Here is a 23159-nt window from a genome sequence, read left to right on the forward strand (position 1 = left end):
ATTGCTTCTTGTTTTAGTAGACACAAGAGCTGACGTGCTCCATTATCCTCTCGGTTTGCCCGAAGCGGAACCACTTTTAGAAGGACTTCACCGTTGCCAAAATTTACCTTTCATGTTGTCAGGCACATATACGAGCCACATTTATGGGAAGGATATTTTATCTATGTTTATGAACACGGTATGCAGTATAAGTAACTGGCTGTTGTAGTCTTATAGGCTATGTTTGAAATAAAACCGCCATACAAAAACAAAACAAATGTTGTGTTAACAATCGTCCATAATCAGCTTAATTTACCATGCTTCTCCATAATTGGCTATCTAGTTTGCTAGGGGTATTAATTTTTATTTTTTCATAGCCATGCATTTTTCTAAACATTTTTACTAGCAATCACTTTTCAACATGTACCTTCTCCTAAAACCCCACAACAAGAAAACACCCTTGTAACAAAATCTGCAATCAAATAATGGCGAACCATAGATTATTAATGAATTCCATAACTCAAGTCCTTTTTCGTTTTTCCCTTTGCCATTGTTGTCAGCGAAAGCAAAATAAACAACAGTCAAGCTTTTGCTCTGCCCTTCACTACACCAATAATAATGATACTCTTTGTGCCGGATAGAAGTACTCGTGATTTATGATTTCCCGTCTGCCACCAAGGAAAACTCGCCAATCTTCCGACTGTGCGCTGTTGTTCGTGTTCTCCTTCCTGCCACAATGACACTCTGAAAGGGGCCGGGGGAGTCGTAATTTTTCCATTCACAACAAAGCGACAGTGACAAAACATCGTGAAAGAATTTCGAATCTTTAAAACCAATGACTGCCAATGCAGTACGCCGCAAACAAAATTTGTCACCCGGAAAATTAGTTCCTAGAGAATAGTGATTGTATCTTATATCTGGCAAAATCGATGGCTGAATATTCTTTCCTGGGTTTATGTTCATTTCGCCATTCCAATCCTACTCCAAAGCAAAGGATTTGAACAAAAACCGTTATATTGTTTATTGTTTAGCTTTTTTTTCGAAAGTGAACAAGTATAATAAAAAGACGAATGCATATCGGAGCAAATTGGGATGGAACCGAATAACAAATAATTTCAAAGAAATGGTAGGAAACAGTCGGTCCAAATATTCCGCTCCGATAAGTGGATGTTTATGTCGGGCCGTAAAATAAATAAAATTATGAATACATTTAAATATAAATGTTCATCATCGCTTCTCCATCCCAGTTCCTGATGGCCTCCCGTAGCTTAACGGTGAAAAGTGTGGCTGTAAAACAGGCTATACTGAAGATTGTTAAGTTCGAATTCTAGTTTCGTTCTAGCAAAAGTTTCGGATAGGAAATTTTCTTGACTTCTCGGGGTATAGAGACTAAATAGAATGTTTTTGACTCAGAAACCGAGCATTCTTCCAGCTTGAACAAGTGATATTTCAGATATCCAACCCATCAAGCTTGGAATTGTTTGGTATATGGTATTATCAATGACGTACATCTTTTCTATTTTTAACTTTTTGATACATGCATATTGAGTTTTGTTTTTCAACCGGAAAACACAAGAAATAAATAGACTCGGCTCCAATTTACCGAGTTGCTGTTGCAAGTAGTTTTTTTATGCCGGGAAGCAGAGCCGATAAAATGATTTTCATTTGAATTCAAATGTATATTACTATTATATTTTTTAGTTGTACACGCATTCATGATCAAAATCCATCCAAATAAATCCACCTGGCGTTGGTCATGCCCTTCTCGCCTGAAATGTGATGTGAAAAATGCAACTGTTGAATTGTTTATACATTGTTGGCAACTTTTTCATGTGGTTTTGTACTGATTGCGTTTTTTTTTGTGGAATTAGTTTAAAATGGTGATTCAGTCTTGTCACAGGGAGATTACATGGTAGAATTATTGATTTCTTCGGTGATAAACTGACAGAAACGCCAGTGGTAACCAGTCGCAGAATGTTGTCTAAAGTACAAATCCGTTGTACGAAATCAGGGTGACACGTGCCGAGGGGATGCATGGCCAGGGGGGTGAAATAATAAGCTAGGCCTTTAACGGAGCATGTGGGGTACCTGGGCACCCTCCACAGTAATTGTCCCTTACCGCGTCATGCTGGGCTCTGGCGTGGTGGACCTCTTTTCCCGAGCAACTCGTGGGACCAAAATGGAAAACCAAGTCAAATCTTCAATTAGTGGTAGTAGTGTAGGCGACAACCCCTTCGTAAGAGGTGGGTTGTTCAGGTCTCCGCCTAGGAGGCCAGAGGCAATAGTCGGCAGCTCAGTGCGCAGCGCCAGCGTGGGTCACTCAACCTTCCTCTCGGCTAAAAAAAAAACGCCGGTAGGGGTTATTGACGGCCCATGGCTTGTGGAGGCGATGAACCGCAAACGCGATGGGCTTTCGGCCTTCGAGGTGGCGACGGAACAGCTGGACGCCATCATCGACTTTGCGTCATCGAAGCATAATATCAGCAAGGACCTCAAGAGGAGCTTGCAGAAACTTTGAAAGTCGATGCTGGACGCCAAGCTGGAGAGGGCGGTCGGGACGGCCAAGTGTAAACCCGTGAAATCGGTGGAGTCGAGGTCTACCCAGATTGAGGCCCAAGGATTCGTGGATTCGGGCAAGGTCGAATCGACCGAGGGCGTGCCAGCGAAGACGGTGGTACCAAAGTCTACCCAGACTGAGGCTCAAGTATTTGCGGATACGTCGGGGGTGACTGCTCCAACGGAGCAGACACAAAAACGGGGGAGACAGTCTCCAGGGGATGAGCTCCCTGGGGGCCGCTCCAAAACGCGGAGGGTTACTACCCCGAACAAGGGTAGTGGGGCTGGGAGGCTGAACCCCGGCCAGGTACCTCCAAAACCGGGGGAGGAAGGACCTGGAAAGGTCCGTCCACTCAGGAAAGACGGTGGTAAGGGGTTACGGTAGGCTGAAAGTTCTCAGCCGCACCAGACCAGGGAAATAGAGGGGGTTGACGCCTCCTGGACCCTGGTCAAGAACAAGAGGAAACCGAAGACGTCAAGGGCCGAAAAGAAGGCCCAGGCGAATGAGAGTAGCAAGAAGTCTAGGGTAGGCGCCAATCGCTCCAGGGGCGATGCCCTAGTCATCACGGCGGACGAGGCTAAGTACTCGGACGTTTTGAAGGCGATGATTAGTGACGTCAAGCTCGGTGAACTCGGCCCCGACGTACGTCGAATAAGACGTACCCGGATGGGCGAGATGATCCTCGAGCTGAAGCGGGGCGTCTCGCAAAAGGGGACCGCCTACAAGAAGTTGGCGGAGGAAGTTCTAGGCGAGACGGTCAAGGTTAGCGCACTCACTACGGAGGCGAATCTAAGAATAAAAGACTTGGACGAGATCACCGAAGTCGAAGAGATCGTCACGGCACTGCGGCGACAGTGTGAAGTGGAGACGCCCACCGCAGCCGTTCGGCTACGGAAAGGTCCGGCAGGGACACAGGTAGCATTGGTTCGGCTATCTGAAGCGGACGCCTCCAAGGTAGTCAAGTTAGGGAGCGTCAAGGTGGGATGGTCGGTATGCTCTGTGGGCATATACGAGCAACCCGAAGTTTGCTTCAAGTGCCTGGAACCGGGGCACAAGCAATGGGACTGCAAAGGCCCTGACAGAAGCAATCTCTGCCGACGCTGCGGATTGGAGGGACATAAGGCACAATGCTGCACGAACCCTGCCAATTGTTTGATTTGTTCCAGCAAAGCTGTGAACAGCAAGCAACCCATGGGGGGTTCGATGTGCCCGGCGTTTAAGCGTGCTGCAAAATCACAGTGCAGGTCACGCAGCTGGCTTGCTCGGCCTCGCCCGAGTGTTTGGTGTGCGCAGGTTTAGAGGAAACGGCGGAACACGTGTTGTTCGTGTGCTCACGTTTTCGCGCAATGCGTGACCACATGCTTGCCACATGTGGTCTGGACACTACCCCGGACAACCTAGTTCGGAGGATGTGTAAAGATGAAGTTGGCTGGAACGCCGTTTTATCGGCTATCGCCCAAATCGTCTCGGAGCTACACAGAAGGTGGCGCGTGGACTCAAGGATGGCTAGTTCAGGCGCAAATAAGAGGTGGTCCAAGGGATCGGAGTCGGCTCCATGGGTCATACCGGTGGTCATGCTCTGTGGTCGAACTCGATCCTTTTATCGAACAAGTGGACGCGCGAAGAACAACATGGTATCGTCGCTTTCGCGGCGTTGGTCAACCGGGCGGGTTCCGAGCCCGAGGACGGAAAGGGGTCCTCGTCAAGGCTGGGGCAGGCGTAGGCACCGCGTCGGCAAGTCCCTCTGTGTGCTGGCGAATAGGCCCTATCGCAGAAAGGTCAATTTGGCGTGCACGCGGCATCATCATTCTTGATACCAGTCGTGCAGAGGGAAGCAGGCGCGAAGTCGACCCTTCCCACCTTCCGAGGACATAGGGCGTAGTAAGGCCACCTGGAAAGCCGGCAACGCGCTGGCACGATACCATGGTGTTCTTCTAAAAAAGCGAGTGACGATGTTCGGTGCTGCAAGGACAAGCAATTAACCTCGAAGGTGCGTTGTGCACTGGCCCGCCTTTGAAGTATTACTTTCTGGTTGTACCGAAAGGACTATGGGCTTGGCAGCAACGGAAACGGTTTAGCGGGTCGGGGATGTAGTCCTTCCTCCCTCGGTGATCCCTAACCCCGCACTTCCTGGTCAACCCAGGTTGTCTGTTGAGCAGATTCCCCCTCCATTGCTTAGGAAGAAAAATAAAAGATCAGGGTGACACGTAACTTTTTATGTCCAGGAGATATGAAAATCCTTTATAATAATCGGATATGGAAGAAAGTCGACTCAATTAAGACTCTGCACAAAATAATAGCCTGTGGCTATATGAACATCATGGATTGGTATTGGCTATGTATCGAGCGCAGTTGCCTAGGTAGATCAGTTGGTCTGAACTGCAGAATGATTTTAAGAAATTAGTACATACGATTTGGACATACATATATAAATCGTAAACCATGTGTACATCTCTCTGAGCGCCAGTATCAATGGATTGCTATTGGCTTTGTACCAAGCACAATTGTCTAGAAAGATGAATTGGTTTGAAGAATTTAGAACATCCGGTTTGGACATATCTAAATCGTAAATCATGCGCATGGCTTCTAAGCGTCTGTATGGGTAACATGGCACAAGTTCCGAGGGTAGCCAAAACCGAAGGCGCTTCGATGGAATAGACAGGGCTTGAAGACTTCTGGCTGGGTTGGGATACGAATATACGCGTAAATAGCAGATGCTATTGTTGTATATATTCGACAAAATTGCTGGGAAGCTTTTTCTGTAAATAACTTAAGTCCCTCGCCGTCCTCTGGGGGATTGAGCCCGCCTGCTTGTGACGCCTCCTGAAGCCAATTTTTTTTCGAAGGTAGTCATCAGTCAATTTAGTGGAGTCGTAATTCGTGACCACACATTGCCTCTGCCCAGGTAACCAGTAAGCATTATATAAAGCATGTAAGTGGCATTATATGCGCCATTGTCGAAACCCCCGGGGTTTCCCGGGCGCAGATAGTAGCCGTTCACCAGCGACATGCTGGCAGAACCGGGTACGTTACAGTAATCGTCCAATCGAAGACGGCACTTCGGTCACGCTTAAAAAATAAACCAACGAGATAATCACGCTTCCCGTAATGAAAACGCGCTTTCTAACTGACGCGAGATGAGGATATAGGGGACCCATTTTTCGGACTTCCGTTTAGAAAATTGGACATTTTCGACCACGTGCCTTCAATTAACTCTGAGACTCTTTTCTACCGCGAATCATATTAGAGTCCACCCACGATAACGATTCTTACTTCCCACCGAGAAGGTTTGTCTGCTGATCGACTGGATGGCGTTATCCATTTGCCAGACGAATTGAAGTCACCAGGTAACCACGAATATAACACTCGCACCACACCCAAAGCTCAAAGTGGCTATTAGACTTTCTTATGACATGTTCACCGGCTTGCGTGTAACAACCACGGGCAAACGAGTCAAGGCTCCAACAAACTCCAAAATCTGGTGTAACATTGCTAGAAGTATAGCGAATAGTAAGCTCATCTAGTCAGGACTAGTGAGAAGTGTCGAATTCACCAAAGTTAGTTGCTGCTCCGTCCCAAACAATTCCATATTTTTCTAGTTTGTTCCGAATGACAACAGGAAATATAAACAGATATCGAACTCTACTGTCGCGACTGTTCTATGCTTCGTTTGAAAGCTTTCGGATATAATTCTTGACAAGTTATTTTTCCATTATATTCTTCAAACTCCTGCAATGTCAGCTCAGGGTTCTTCTGCATCCAAATTCGAGACCGTCACAAATTAGGAAAGATTTCAAACGCTAATAGCGTCTTTATCTTTCGATGGATTTTCGAGATTTTCTTATCAATCGATTTGGAAACTCTCCAGCAATTTGCCAAATCCATCGATACTATTCGTTATCAACGTTAAACTATTGAAAATATTATTTCTTTCCAAACCCGAAAAAACAGAACTAATCAATCCCTTTCATGCATGCCTAACACGGACATCAGATTGATGTAAGGTACGGGCCTTTTGGCCCACTGCTTCGTTTTTGCCTTTCTCGTATACTAAGTATACGGTAAAGGCTATATGATCGCTCCAAAAACAAACTTTTTATAGAAGGCCCGGAGACCCATAGTGTTATATACCAATTGACTCAGTTCGACGAATCGAGGTGATGTCTGTGTGTGTGTGTGTGTGTGTGTGTGTGTGTGTGTGTGTGTGTGTGTGTGTGTGCGCAAAACTACTCAACAAAATGTCACTCATTTTTCGGGCACTTATCCTCAACCGATTTGCTTGCAACAAGTTGCATTCGACGCAGAATCCTGTCCCATTGTTTCCTATTTGAAATTGGCCAGATCGAACTATGGGATCGAGAGTTATGGCCAAAATACAAATTCATTTGAAAAAATCGCGTAAAAAATGTCACTCATTTTTCGGACACTTATCCTTAACCGATTTGCTCGCAACAAGTTGCATTCGACGCAGAATCCTGTCCCATTGATTCCTATTTCAAATTGGCCAGATCGGACTATGGGATCGAAAGTTATGGCCAAAATACAAAATCATACGAAAAAATCGTGTAAAAAATGTCACTCATTTTTCGGGCACTTATCCTCAACCGATTTGCTCGCAACAAGTTGCATTCGACGCAGAATCCTGTCCCATTGTTTCCTATTTTAAATTGGCCAGATCGGACTATGGGATCAAAAGTTATGGCCAAAATACAAAATCATACAAAAAAATCGTGTAAAAAATGTCACTCATTTTTCGGGCACTTATCCTCAACCGATTTGCTCGCAACAAGTTGCATTCGACGCAGAATCCTGTCCCATTGTTTCCTATTTGAAATAGGCCAGATCGGACTATGGGGTCGAAAGTTATGGCCAAAATACAAAATCCTACGAAAAAATCGCGTAAAAAATGTCACTCATTTTTAGGGCACTTATCCTCAACCGATTTGCTCGCATTAAGTTGCATTCGACGCAGAATCCTGTCCCATTGTTTCCTATTTGAAATTGGCCAGATCGGACTATGGGATCAAAAGTTAAGGCCAAAATACAAATTCATACAAAAAAATCGCGTAAAAAATGTCACTCATTTTTCAGGCACTTATTCTCAACCGATTTGCTCGCAACAAATTGCATTCGACGCAAAATCCTTTCCCATTGTTTCCTATTGAAAATTGGACAGGTCGGACTATGGGATCTGAAGTTATGACCAAAATACCTTTTTTCATAAAAATCACAAAAAATGTCACCTATTTTTCGGCCACCTAACCTTAATCGATTCACACACAACAAGTTGCATTCGACGCAAAATCCTGTCCCATTGTTTCCTATTTGAAATAGGCCAGATCGGACTATGGGGTCGAAAGTTATGGCCAAAATACAAAATCCTACGAAAAAATCGCGTAAAAAATGTCACTCATTTTTCGGGCACTTATCCTCAACCGATTTGCTCGCAACAAGTTGCATTCGCCGCAGAATCCTGTCCCATTATTTCCTATTTGAAATTGGCCAGATCGGACTATGGGATCAAAAGTTAAGGCCAAAATACAAATTCATACAAAAAAATCGCGTAAAAAATGTCACTCATTTTCGGACACTTATCCTCAACTGATTTGCTCGCAACAAGTTGCATTCGACGTAGAATCCTGTCCCATTGTTTCCTATTTGAAATTGGCCAGATCGGACTATGGGATCGAAAGTTATGACCAAAATACAAAATCATACGAAAAAATCGCGTAAAAAATGTCACTCATTTTTCGGGCACTTATCCTCAACCGATTTGCTCGCAACAAGTTGCATTCGCCGCAGAATCCTGTCCCATTGTTTCCTATTTGAAATTGGCCAGATCGGACTATGGGATCAAAAGTTATGGCCAAAATACAAAATCCTACGAAAAAATCGCGTAAAAAATGTCACTCATTTTTCGGGCACTTATCCTCAACCGATTTGCTCGCAACAAGTTGCATTCGACGCAGAATCCTGTCCCATTGTTTCCTATTTGAAATAGGCCAGATCGGACTATGGGGTCAACTGTGCCATAGTCGGGCACCACTCGCGATGCAGTTGCGACATCCGGAAATGGGACAAAATATGATTTTCGGTTTTCAACTGGATCTACAATATCTTTGCCATAAATAATCTGATTTTCATAGAACGGACAAAGAAATTTGTCTTTTTTACTCCTAGCCACTAGCTCATCTTTTTTCAAGCACACACATTTTACGAAGGTCGAGAAAGGCACCATCACCGCTAGGTGGATTAATCTGGGTTTTTCTATGTATAAAGAGTGTTTTGCGTGCGCGCGTCATTTTCATTCAGAATTTCACGGAGAGCAGACCAGGGCGTCCAGAAGCGATCTCAGGTGGTAGTGCAGCAGACAATTTTTCGAAACATGCTGCAGTGGAAGAAACCCGACCCAAAAACATACCTATTTATTGCCGTTACTTTTTTTTTCTTGAGCAAAGTTAAAGGGAAATCGGCAAACAGACACCTGTGGAGGTTAACTCAGGTAGTGTGGGGATGGGCTCAACCGACCCACTAAAACCAAAACCCTTTCGCCAGTCCGTATCCCCCGGCCCGCAATTAAGCAATGCATCAGGGGAGGACTATTGAAAACGCTCACGCCTATGTTAACACACTCGACATTATAACACAACATCGACTTCAAGGGTGGTAACCTCACTACTCGTCGATCGCAAGCTATGATAGTAACCTATCGGTATGTATCATAAACTCGCGTTTGAGACGAGGACCCCGACAACAAACACCGCGCGGGAACCGCAACGACCTCTACATCTACATACAGAGGTCACCGCAGCCGACCCGCGGCATTTTTGTTGTCGGATCACAGTAGTCTCTACTGTAGCTACTGGTTTTATTCAAGACGCCACCAGCGCTGTAGTTTCGACATAATCTGTTGAGATGCTGTTGTGAACACATTACCTATAACCTATTCCTGACATATCCTCTCAACGAGGTTATCCGGGGTTGTATCCATGCCGCTAACAAGCCTTCTATTTTCACATCGACCGAATTACTTCGATGGTAGAACGGCCTTAGCGGAACCTCACCAGCACACTCCGTATAGTCCGTCAATCTATTTAAGATCACCCTCGTCGTGTTGTCGTAGGAAAATAGGTCTGTATGCCGAAGGCTCTCCCGGGGATCCTGGTTAACATTTCCGGGGATTTCTCGTGAGGCCTAGCCATCACTATCCTGTATGCATCACCACCATGGAGTATTATTGGCCATCCAATACAGCTCTTCAAAGCAGACTGTCATATTACATTTGATTTCGTAGTTCATAGCTCTGCTCGCTGTTTGGAACGCCCGGCGCCTTTTTAGCCTGTCCGCTTCGGTTCTAGCACGTCGCAACCCTCTTTTAGCTCTAAGACAGGTTCTGCGAAGATCAGCTATCGTGCTCTTCCACAAGTATACTGGTTTGAGATTGGCAAGACGTGGCATAGTCCTTCTGGGCATTGTCCCGTCTCATGCTCGTCTTAGGACATCGGATACCTTATCTTTATTAGAGAGGCTTAGCGGATAACTCACTACCACTAAAGCCTAGAGTCCGATTTTCCCACCGTAGTGATTCTTCCAGCAGTTCAGGGTGGACTGGCCCTTGTGGTTAAGTTGGGGTATAGCTGACCATAACACGTGTTTCCTGATGATCACTAGCAGTATACCCTTCGTGAACCCTCCATTCAGGCTCCACCGTCCATTCCGCGCTGCAGAAGGTCACATCGATGCATCACTCGCCATTCGGTCCTCTGAACGTTGTCGCTTGGCCTCGTTCAGCAGGACTGTGTTCAGTATCGCTAGAGACTCTAGCAAGATATGACCTCTAGCGTTAGTGAACCGATAGGCCCAATCAACTGCCCACGCGTTGAAGTCACCTGCTACAACTAATGGTTTAGTTAGTCTCGCTACAATATTATTTAACAGCGCTTGCGCTGCCTCGCAGTGGTTGAGATTTAGCTGAGCTACTTGCATGACCGAGCTCGTCTGGAGGCCGGACAAGCTTGTCCACCGGATGAGTTTTTGTTGTCTGTACCAGGACCACGGAGCAAACACCTCGGTGCGGCCCGGCAGGTGTGAGCCTTGTGACCTTCAGCTCCACACCTCCAGCAAATCCGACTCCGATCATTACCTTTGCAGTCATATTACTTATGTCCGTAATCGAAGTACTTGAAGCAGGGTTTGCGCTCACCGAGCATACCGATCAACTCACCTTCAGCTTGGCCTTATCCAGTACCTTCGTGGCGTCAGCCAGAGGTACCTGGAATGAGGCAACCTGCGTTTCAGCATAACCTTTCCGCAACCGAATCGCGGTATCCTGGATTTCAACGCCACACTGATCTCTTAGTGCAGCTACCAGTTCACCGGCTTCGGTAATTTCATCCAGGCTTACCTGCACTGGGCATAGGGCCCTCACCTGAACCGCATCACCCAGCACCTCTTCTGTCAACTTTTTATACGCGGAACTCTTCCGCGCCGCATCCCGCTTCAGGGTGAGGGTCATCTCGCCCTTCTGTCTGCGTTCTGCGGATGCAGTTGACATCATCCCCTAGGCCAGCTTTTTATCGCCCCGCAAGGCCTTCAGACGTCAGCATAGCTCTTACCATTAGCTTTGACGATAATTGCTTTGCCACTGTCCTTCTTCTTTGTTCGCTCCTTCTTCGCCTTTTTGGTATTCATAACATCCCTCCAGAGCAGGCCTTCCTCCCGGCGAACTTCGGTACTACTCGTAAAAGGAGGAACTGGTTTCCGTCGTTCCTTAGGGCCAGTTACCTGCTCAACCTTCTCCCGTGCAATACCGGCTTAGCGCTAGCTCCCTTCAGGTCGACCTTACTAAGCTTTGGAGTTTCTCCAATAACAGCACTGCGTTGGCGGAGTTGTGCAGTATGGCTTTCTGCCAGCTGCTTTTCTTCCGTAAGGACTCGAATCATCGACTCGGCTTCCACCTTCCACCGCCTGGCTCACTGCCAACTCTTTCTCCTTGGTAAGTTGGTGGATCTTTCGTTCCGCCTCCTTACTTGCCTGCAGCAAGGACTTCCACTCCTGCTTTGCCTCTGCAACCATGTTGCACGGACTTCTTAAGATCCTTGCTGTACTTCCCGCCGTTATCCAGAAAGGACATGATTACGTCCGTTACGTCTGTAATCACCTCCATTTTCTGGCCTCCACTCTCCTTGTGACTGGTCATCACTTCCGTGATGACCCTGGTCAGGGTAGCTCCGTCCATCTTGATCTCGATGGGCGGCTCCTCCGACCTGCCACGCTCTTCTGTATCGCCTGCCCCTGGCGACCTGTTAAGGCCACTTTGTCTGGCGAAGGGGTCCAAATTTGTTTTTGTTTTGTTTTGGTCTACATTTTAGTCCCACGAGTCGCGCGAGAAAATTGATCCGCCACGCCAGAGCTCCACAATAACATGGTAAGGGTACGCTATACTGTGAGGGGTGCCCAGATACATCAAAGGCTCCGTTAGCGGCCTGCTATTTATTTCACCCCTCAGACCATGCATCCCCTTGACACGGGTCGCTTGATACCGTAGGATTAGGGGTTAGGGGACGTCATATTATTACCTGCACTGCAGTGCTCATAATAATATGACCAGATTTACACCGCTACACACTGCTCAAAAGTATCTATATCCCCAGTGTAGCGGGAGAGATAGGATCTAAGGTCAACGATTTCAGCTACCACTTATAAGGTAACGCTGTCCATTGCTTCTTAGGCGCTTCTAGTTGAATCAACTGATAGCCATTAGAACACGTGTATTTTAACGTGTATTTGAAGTTACAAATGATGTCCAGCCATGCTGAGTCTCGTTTTCAAGGATTGCATTGAATTTTGATTTATGAGTGCTTTTCAATTGAGCCGTCACGTAATCAGTGGAGGTCCAAAAAAAAGGTATCTTTGCACTGAAGCTCCTTCGAGCAAACTTCGACATTTTGGGAACAGTGCAGTGGAAATCTTTATTTCATAATGTCTGTAAAATTGAACTGACTCCAAAACATCCTAATTGTACGACAAACGTGTTGCAAATATTACGTGAATTGTAACAAATAAACTATGGAAAGATGAAAAGAAATTGGTAAAAATATTACCGAACAGTTCTGCTCGGCGAAATACCCAAGAATATGTGAAACGTTCAAAGTGTGTGCATTTAAATTGAGTTGGTGTTGTAATGACAAATTCACTGAATCCGCTCGATCACAGATGGTAGAAATAAGTGCAATAAGTCGTCTAAGCTACGCCAAGATTTACAAAAACTTTTAATGCTTGTAGGAAAGAACAAGATTTGCGAAGCACAAATTAATTATGAATCCAGAAGAAGCTGAAAGTTTTCTCGCGTCCAATTTCAGTATGTGAAAAGTAGAAATTGAGAAAGCTGTGATTATTTTTCCAAATTAAAACTAATCTGCAGCACCGCAAGAGATCAGCGAGGCAGTAAAAAGGCTCACGCCCAAACCAATCAAGATTTAAAACGTTCCGCTACTTACCGAATGGTTCTGCTTCTTCTGCCCAGACGCCGCAAACTCCAAAGGCAATCATTCCCGCCAAGATCGCCACCAGTGGAAATTGGAAGCTGAACATAGTACCCGACCGCACAGCACGAAACGACGAACTCATGGCCATCCCGTTATTGGTGTTGTTTCTTCTGGTCGGTCCGCTCCTGCTCAAGGATGTCGCCATCGCCACTCTGTTTGATATCAATGCGCTACCACTGCTGCTGTTGCCACTCTTGCTTAAACCTACTGCTGCCATCTTGCGGCGGGATGTTGCTGCTGCTGCTGCTGCTCTTGCACTTTCTATGTGGGGCCTCGAAGGCCCTCGACTACTCATAGCGTACTCTCCAGTTCCTCATCCATTGGCCGTCGTCGTTGTCGTCGTGAGGCTGCAGTGGGGTAAGCGGATTCGCAATTTAAGTCACCGGCCTCTGGACGAGCGCGATGCTGAGCGACGTCGACCGTACGAACCCCCCCGAGGGGAATTTAAAAGCTTCCGTCTCCGACAGACGTTGTTATTTTTCACTGCTCGATGGGTGGTCCCGCCTGGAAATTGGTGGAGAGAAAGATATGATGGTGAAAATTGAGGTCAGAAAAATGGTAATCAGTTTATGCGATGATGAGAGCGAAGCGATGGGTCGCGTGCTTTTGAGCGTGATAATTGGAAATCAACTAGGTACGTCAGACACATACACGCCGTCGAGGCTTGGCAGAGCAGTAATCAAGTTAAGACTTATTGATAAACATTTTTCAGTGGGGTGAATGGGTGAAATCCCTTTTAATAACTCATGAGGGTGATAAATATAGTTGAACAGTTCAAAATTCGAAAAATGTGCACATCTCTATTAGTATCGTTTTTGGAATTTGTAGTACTGTTCAATGTTCAAAACATTTTGGTAGCAGTTTAGAATTGTATTAAAACTGAAACATTAGTAAAAATGGGTACCCTTGTTAAATCTTATATTAATATAAATTTAAATGTACAATCATTTTAAAATCGATAGATCAATGTCTATCAACGATAGAATGCAGTGACGCCGGGAGTGGGTAGGACAAGTAGGACATATCCTACGCATGAAAATACCTGGGTAGGACAATCGAAACATTATCCTACTCATGATTATGTTAAGAACAGAATCTGGCAGAAATTGTAGCCACTAAACTGCCGAGCTCGTCTCCAAAAGTTGAGAAACTAAACAAGGATATGGGAGAACCATCGCAGAAATATGCGAAAATGAAGCAGTTCATACATTAGGCATAATGCAATTTATGTCTAACGTATATTATGCCTAACGTCCGTTATGCTTAAAGGCTGGTTTACAGTTCTGAAAACGGTGTCACGGAATTTGGTCCCCCATGTATTTTCAAAGGGATGGGAATTTCGTTTTCCGTGCCCAAATCCCTTATTGTAGAACATCCGGATGTCTGGTAGCAAGCATATGAGAAGAAAAAATCTGATCGCTTCTCTGATAGGGTGAAGTCGATAGTCTTGAAGTCGAGTCAAGTACGAGACACTGAAGACCAGTGAAAAACATGGATCTCAGCATATTCTCCGGTCAATCTCATCGCCGCCGTGATTCATCATTCCAGCACCAACCATTCAACTTAGCAGTCAACCCAACACAAGTCGCTCTGACAGGCTGCTCAGTTCGTGCGTTACCGCATGAATGTGAGTGGCCCATTTAAACACGTGGAGAACTTTTGTCATTTGCTGGGGGAATGTGTTCATTTTACTGTGGCGAATTTCATATTCGTGGCGCACTGGGTGATATGAGTTCTGCTGTTTATTCCTCTCTCTCTTCGCGAATGTGAATCGATCTCAAGGAAGAAAGAAAATAAAAAAATGAAATAAAAAACATCACCTTCATCCAGTGCTGCCGAATATTTACAATTACAAGCCTGCTGAAGACGACCTCTCAGTGGAGGTCGAAGTACGTATCTGCAAAGATAACAAAACGTAGTGGAATTAAATGGAAAGTACTGAACTCGTCTTGGACGGTTGAATTCCGAAGATTTTACAGTTTCGAAGAATTTTCCGGCCGTTAACATAATTCTCACGAACATTCTAAAATATTTCCCGCGGAAATTTCGAAGAATTCCTTTTGACAATTTCGAAGAGCATCCCATGGAGATTCCCAAGAACGTCCTCTGGAAATTCCAAAAAAAAAATCAATAGGAATTCCAAAAAGAATCCCTTAGAAACTCTTAAGAAGTTCCCGTTGAAATTCGAAATAAGTTGCCATGAAAATATTAAAGAATTTCTTGTGAAATTTCTATTCATTTCCAATCCAAGCAATTGGTCGAAAATGCACTTAAACCAAAATACATAGTTGTCTGACCGTAAGGGCCATTTGGCCGAAAGCGAAAATGTAGTTCGGCTGAATTGGTCATTTTGCCGAAAAAACAGTTAATTCACATATTAGTGATACTGCCTTTCTCGCATTTGGCCAAGACACCAACGTTTTTTTTTTTTTTTTTTTTTTAACAATTTTTTTTTGCTAATTATCTAATACATGCATTCATCTCTTAGACTAGGTGTTCAATTGCCTCTGGCAGTTAGAATTTTTCCTCTGGTTGAATTAAACCATGTAGGAATTAAAATGTTTTCTACTTAAACTAAACTTAACCTAATTTATTGGAAATTTGGAATTAGAAATTATTTTGTTGGACATTTGTTGCAATGTCTCAATATTAGAAATTCTATGAAGTTCATTAGTACTATACCACGGAGGCAACTTCAGAATCATTTTCAGAATTTTATTTTGAATCCTCTGAAGTGCCTTCTTTCTGGTATTGCAGCAACTAGTCCATATTGGCACAGCATACAACATGGCAGGTCTAAAAATTTGTTTGTAAATCAAAAGTTTGTTCTTAAGACAAAGTTTTGATTTTCTGTTTATAAATGGATATAGACACTTAATATATTTGTTACATTTGGCTTGAAGGCCTTCAATGTGATTTTTAAAAGTTAATTTTTGATCTAGCAGAAGTCCTAAATATTTAGCTTCGCTAGACCAATTAATTGGAACCCCATTCATAGTGACAATATGTCTGCTAGAAGGTTTCAAATAAGAAGCTCTCGGCTTATGTGGGGAAATTATAAGCTGAGTTTTGGAAGCATTCGGGGAAATTTTCCATTTTTGCAAGTAAGTGGAAAAAATATCCAAACTTTTTTGCAATCTACTACAAATGACACGAAGGCTTCGCCCTTTGGCTGAAAGGCCCGTGTCATCTGCAAACAAAGATTTTTGACACCCTGGTGGTAAATCAGGTAAGTCGGAAGTAAAAATGTTATACAAAATGGGCCCCAGTATGCTGCCTTGGGGGACACCAGCCCTTACAGGTAATCTATCAGATATAGAATTCTGATAGTTTACCTGCAGTGAGCGATCTGATAAATAATTTTGGATCAGTTTAATAATGTACAGAGGAAAATTAAAATTCATCAATTTTACAATCAAACCTTCATGCCACACACTGTCAAATGCTTTCTCTATATCAAGAAGAGCAATTCCAGTCGAATATCCTTCAGATTTGTTGAGCCGAATTAAGTTCGTAACTCTTAATAACTGATGAGTGGTTGAATGCCCATGGCGAAAACCAAATTGCTCATCAGCAAAAATAGAATTGTCATTAATATGAACCATCATTCTATTTAAAATAATCTTTTCAAACAGTTTGCTTATTGAAGAAAGCCAACTGATTGGGCGATAACTAGAAGTCTCAGCTGGATTTTTGTCCGGCTTCAAAATAGGAACAACTTTGGCGTTTTTCCATTTATCTGGGAAGTATGCCAATTGAAAACATTTGTTAAATAAATTAACCAAAAAGGATAAAGAGCTCTCAGGAAGTTTTTTAATAAGTATGTAAAAAATACCATCATCACCCGGGGCTTTCATATTTTTAAATTTTCTAGTAATAGATCTCACTTCATCCAAATTAGTTCCCAACGAAGGGTCAAAAACATTATCTTGATTGAGAATGTCTTCGAAGCGCCGTGTAACCTGATCCTCAATTGGACTGGTGAGACCTAGACTAAAATTATGGGCACTCTCGAACTGCTGAGCAAGTTTTTGAGCCTTTTCGCCATTTGTTAATAAAATTTTATTTCCCTCTTTAAGCGCTGGAATTGGCTTTTGAGGTTTTTTAAGAATTTTCGTTAATTTCCAAAAGGGTTTCGAACTGGGATCCAACTTCGAGACATTATTCTCAAAGTTGGTATTTCTCAGAATAGCGAAACGTTTTTTAATTTCATTTGCAAATCTCGCCAAATAACTTTCAACGCGGGATCGCGAGTTCTTTGGTATTGCCTTCGCCTCACATTTTTAAGACGGATCAGTAGCTGAAGATCGTCGTCAATAATAATGGAGTTGAATTTAATTTCACATTTAGGAATTGCAATGCCTCTGGCTTCGACAATTAAATTTGTCAAAGATACGAGAGCATTATCAATATCACTTTTGGTATCGAGAGGAATATCAACATCAAAATTCCTATCGATATACGTTTTATATAAATCCCAATCAGCCCTATGATAATTGAAAGTAGAGCTGATTGGATTATAAATGGCTTCTTGTGAGATTTCAAATGTCACAGGAAGGTGATCAGAGTCAAAGTCAGCATGAGTAACCAATTGGCCACACAGCTGACTTGAATCCGTTAAAACCAAATCAATTGTCGAAGGATTTCGAGTGGATGAAAAACAAGTTGGGCCATTGGGATATTGAATAGTATAATATCCCGCAGAACAATCTTCAAATAAAATGTTGCCGTTGGAATTGCTTTGAGCATTATTCCATGAACGGTGTTTGGCATTGAAGTCACCAATTACGAAGAATTTGGATTTGTTGCGAGTCAGAATTTGAAGATCAGCTTTCAACAAATTCTTTTGCTGCCCATTTCATTGAAAAGGCAAATAGGCTGCAATGAAGGAAAATTGACCAAAATTTGTTTCAACAGAAACTCCCAAGGTTTCAAAAACTTTGGTTTCAAACGAAGAAAATAATTTATGTTTGATACGTCTATTGATGACAATGGCGACCCCACCACAGGCGCTGTCAAGACAATCATTTCTGTAGATAAAATAATTTGGATCTCGTTTAATGGAGAGTCCTGGTTTTAAATAGGTTTCAGTTATAATGGCAATATGCACATTATGAACTGTTAGGAAGTTGAATAATTCATCTTCCTTACCCTTTAGAGAGCGGGCATTCCAATTTAGAACTTTCACACAATTATTTAGATCCATTGAAACGGAGTCCAATAACAATTTTTTGTGTGTACTTTATACCAACCTGAACAGCTTCTGGTATGGTATTTGCTTTGAACATTGCATCAATCATGTGATGCAATTGTTCAGTTAAAAAATCAAAATCGGAAGCAGTCATGCTACCTGAATCTGCAACATGACCATTATTTTCCGTTGGGACATGGGTATAAACCTCATTTTGAGAAGAGAAATTTTGTCTACCAGCAGCGATGTTTGCATACGTAGGTACATTCGAAAATTGGAATTTACTGAAGTGCTTGCTACCCGTTGACGAGCGGCAAAATTTGTTTGTGAATTGTGGTGGGTATGAATTGCTCGACCGGTAACTGGTTTCTGAAATTTGAGCGTTTGAAAAATTTCTACCCGTCGAATCTGGGATCCGATTGGAATTTCCGTCATCAATTTTGCACGGGAATTCAAAACTTTTTGCGTGAAGGGCATTCCCAGAAATTGGATTTATGATTGCCCTACAATTTGCACATTTAAATTTATTGGAATATTCTCTCACAGGACATGCGTCCTTGGCGTGAGAGGTTCCACCACAAATCATGCATTTAGCATCCATGTGACAATGTTTGGTTCCATGACCCCACTTTTGGCACTTACGGCACTGGGTGGGGTTTTGGAAATTTCCCCAGGCCTGCGGAAATGTTCCCATGTAACACGGACATGGGACATAATACAGGCCTTTTCCAACTTTTCATATTATTTAGTTCACTTTTGTTAAAATGAACTAAATAAAATTCTTGAGAAATGCCCTCTGGGAAGTACCAGGGTGGGATTTCTTTTTCATCTTAATTACTTGGACTGGTGAAAATCCAAGTAATTGAGAAATTTCAATTTAATCTCATCCAGTGATTTATCATCACTGGGAGACCTTTCAAGACGACTTTGAACAATCGCTCAGTTTTGTCGTCGTATGTGAAGAATTTATGGCGCTTCTCAGTTAAATACTGAAGAAGACGTTTGCGATCGTCAAAGGATCCCGGCAAAACACGGCAGTCACCCTTCCTAGCAATCTGAAATGAAACCTTGATCCCCTGAAGGTTACTCAAAATCTTATTCCGGAAGCCAGAAAACTCGGCAACAGATACCACAATTGGCGGAATCCTTTGCTTTTTCGCATGAATCGAATCACCTGGGCTAGAGGTATATTCGATTTGATCAATTTCATCATTAATCAAAGCGAACTGATTGCTCAGTTCGATTGGAGAAGAATTATTTCCGATATTAGAGTTAGAAGGAATATCTGAATTCTCCAGCTTTCTTCTATTTTTTCCGCGCTTTGGCAGGACGGCCTTGAAACCTTGTTTCTTCGAAGGAAGTGGAGAATTCAGAGACTCCCCCTTCCTCTTGTTTTTATTAATGCTCATGGCTGAGCGTGGAGACGTGACCTTCTAAGAGGTTTTTTCCCAGAACGGTGTCCCTGCAGGATTACCACCGCTTGCCGGAATTTGACTTCCGCAAACGGGTCCAACGTAAAACGAAGGCACGGGTCCTTGCAAAGATCGTAACGGGATCAGTGGGTACAAATAGCGCTAAGAAGCACCGTTGAAATTAAAATAGCTTTGGGTAGTATTAAAAACTTCCTTCCGCAACGAGAGAAAGAACCGCACAGCACGAAAGCACGATGCGGTCTGAAGACACCAACCTTATATGGTGCTAATATGGTTCGATGTACCATTTTCTTTATAACTTTTTTACAACAAATCGGTTAAAGAATACTATATGAAAAGTTGTCTAATGTTTTTCTTAGCTATTTGTACACACACATACATACAAATACACACATACACACATACATACACACGGACAGACAGACATTTGGTCGTCGAGCTGAGTCGAATAATATACAACACTATGGGTCTCCGAAGCTTCTATAAAAAGTTCGTTTTCGGAGTGAAATGATAGCCTTTCGGTACAACTTTGTCATTTAGCAGAAAATTTCGTTAGGCCGATATAGTTGTTCTGAAGAAAAGACATTTTCGGATCAAATGGTGCATTCTGCCAAAAGACCATTTCTACCAAACGGCATTTTCGACCATTTTTTTCATGTTTTGTTAGTGTTTTTTTAAATAAATTTTAAGTTCATCATTAGTTCATTTCGGCCAAATGATCTATTCCGTCAAACGACTTTTTTGGCCAAGCAATCAAACAGCATTTTCAACCAAGTGACCTGTTAGGGCAATACACTTTTTCGACCAAATAACCAGTTCGGCCGAATGTCCCTTTCAGCTATGTGTATCTTCCACCTAAATGAAATATTTGGTCAAACCATTTTCAATCTAATAACCGTTCAATTCGGTCAAACGACTTTCGGCAGAATGACAATTAGTACCATTTGGCCGAAAGCTACACGGCCAAGACGTATTTGGCCGAATCGAAAATGTAATTTATTCGAGATGCACACACGACCGAAAACGTCAATCTGTCGAACTGGTGATTAGGCCTAAAAAGACGTTTGGCCAAATAGGTCATTTAACCGAAAATATCATTTGCAAAATTTTCCATAATTGTCTAAAAAATCATTTCACCAAATTAATCGTTTAGGAGAAAAGCCATTTGGCCGAGTGAGTGGACTTTTCTGACCAGTTTAGTAAATGATATTTATTATTTTTCGGCCAATAGATCCTTTCCGTCAAACGACCATTTCAGCCAGACGGCATTTTCATCCTTATGATCTATTTGATCGAACGGCCAAATATTTGTTTTGCCCAAACGTTAATTGACCTTTCCCGTCAAACATTTTTATTCGCTCAATCAATTCTTTATTTTATTTAAGGTCAACTTTCCTTAAGAACCAACATTTTTGACGCCTCTAAGTATGTTTAAAATTTGAAAGTTTTGTTTTTCAAGATAGGCCTAACATATGCCCGACTTTGAACGAACATCGGGTGATTTTTTTAGGCCTGTTCACATGTGCAGCATTTTTCGGGTTTTGTTTTCGATTTTTAAAACAGTTAGAGGCTAGGAAAAATATAAGGTTGGGAAGGTTGACCTTAAATAAGCCAAAGAATCGGCTGAGACAATAAAACGAGATACAATTTTTGACGGGTCAATTTTTCAGCCAAAATCAATTCGGCTAGATGACCTTCGACTCAACGTGTTATTTAGCCAAATGGCCGTTCACTGAATGATTTTCGGCCAAACGACCCTTTCCCTTTTTTCAAAAAATTTCTTATTTTAACAATTTCCAATGAATTAAACAATACAAAGAATTTTTCCGTTGAAATCTATAGAAATTCATCCTAAATTACGAAAAAAATATCCGACGAAATATCGAATAGTTTTTATAGAAATTTGAAAATTCCTCGTGGAAATTCCAAAGAAATTTTTCAAACAAATGCAAATTTCAATGAAGTTTCTAAAGAAATTTCGAACAATTTTCTGTTGAAATCCGAAGTTTTTTTTTTGTTGAAATCCACATTTTTTACGGAAAATTTTTCGTGAAAACTCCATAGAGCCTCCCGCGGCTATCCCGAAGAATATTCTGTATATATTTCAACAAGATTTTTTGAAGATATTCCGAAAATTTATGTGTAGGGGAAGGTGGGTAGACTTGATCCCCGGGGAGACTTGATCACCCCCTGTTTTATCGGGAACTAAAGTAGTTTTGTTCTAGCATATTTTTAGTATAGATCCTCTAGACAAATGATCTTTATGTGGTGAGTTATTTTTTGGATTAACAACCTTAATTATTCTGCAGGGCGGTTTGTATGTTTTGACCTCCCTAAAGATTTTTTTATTGGCCACGCAAAATTTGAACAACTTTTCATAACAATGACCAAAGTCTTTCGTTTTTTCACAGCAACAAGCCATAAATATGCTTATTGATCTGTACTGATGAAAATGTCAACATTCCATCAAAGTTTTAGGATATTTGGATTTGAAGTTATTGCCTCAATATGGGGACACTTGATCCCCCGTTAGTCACCCATACAAAAATTTGTCGAAAAAATTCAAAAAAATATAAATCTGTTCTTAGACATCTATTTTTTTTTGTAGATTTGACAGATTTGATGAAGGGTTGGCAGGAAAAATGATTTATTGCGTAGATCTCATAGAAAGGGAATCAAGTCTCCCCAAATTTTAAAATTGCCTGTGCTGTCGAATTCAATATCAAAAATCGTTCATGTATACGCACAGCAATTCGATAATTCCGCGTATTTTGAAGGGAAAATATTTTAAAAATCTGAGGGCACCTTTCTAATTTTATCAAAGCAAGTTCTTGGAAAGGGATCAATTTCCCCCGAATATTTTCAAAGTCGATTTTTGACAGCACTCCAAAAAATCGATTGAGTATCAATAACAACAATAATTTAAGGACTGTCATCCATCAGTAAAGTTAAATACTATATTTCTTAGAAGTCTGTGTGGAAATCGCGTATGTTTATTTATTTTTGGTTGTGATACATCGGAAATCAGAAAAGGGGATCAAGTCTTCCCAGTCTCCCCTAGAAGTGTGGTACAATTTCCTGTTAAAAATGAGGGGGTGAGAATGGGTCATCGCTCTCATCGGCAGTCTGTAGATCGTAGAGCAAAATCGTTCAAAAGGTCTCTTATATTTTGGTCTTCTTGCCCTCATATGCATTCAATCTATTCTACAAGCATTCTAAGCAGCTGAAACAGTGACCCACTCTCACCCCCATTTGACCCATTGTCACCCCCGACGACGGTACTCTTGTAAATTACGAAAAATATTCCTTGGGAGAGAGTTCCCTTTGAACTTTGTATTTCCCTTTGTGCTCGAAATTTCAATGTAGTTCCTATGGAAAATACGAAAAAAAAAATCCAAATGAATATTTTTGAAAAATAAAGAGATCAGATTTTTCAAGCGAAATTCAAAAGA

At 42.4% G+C, this 23159-nt stretch overlaps 1 protein-coding gene across 7 annotated transcripts in view; it reads right to left on the reverse strand.

Moving 5' to 3' along the window:
• Positions 1-23159, reverse strand: part of LOC134226876 (multiple epidermal growth factor-like domains protein 10) — a 447567-nt gene that overhangs the window by 343401 nt on the left and 81007 nt on the right. For all 7 annotated transcript variants that reach the window (XM_062707957.1, XM_062707948.1, XM_062707983.1 and 4 more), the window contains one exon: positions 13036-13587. In XM_062707957.1, the coding sequence (XP_062563941.1) occupies positions 13036-13378 (343 nt within the window). In that variant the 5' untranslated portion in view covers positions 13379-13587. The remainder of the gene's footprint in view (positions 1-13035; positions 13588-23159) is intronic.

The sequence above is a fragment of the Armigeres subalbatus genome, chromosome 1 (assembly GCF_024139115.2).
Source record: "Armigeres subalbatus isolate Guangzhou_Male chromosome 1, GZ_Asu_2, whole genome shotgun sequence".
Classification (NCBI taxonomy): Eukaryota; Metazoa; Arthropoda; class Insecta; order Diptera; family Culicidae; genus Armigeres; species Armigeres subalbatus.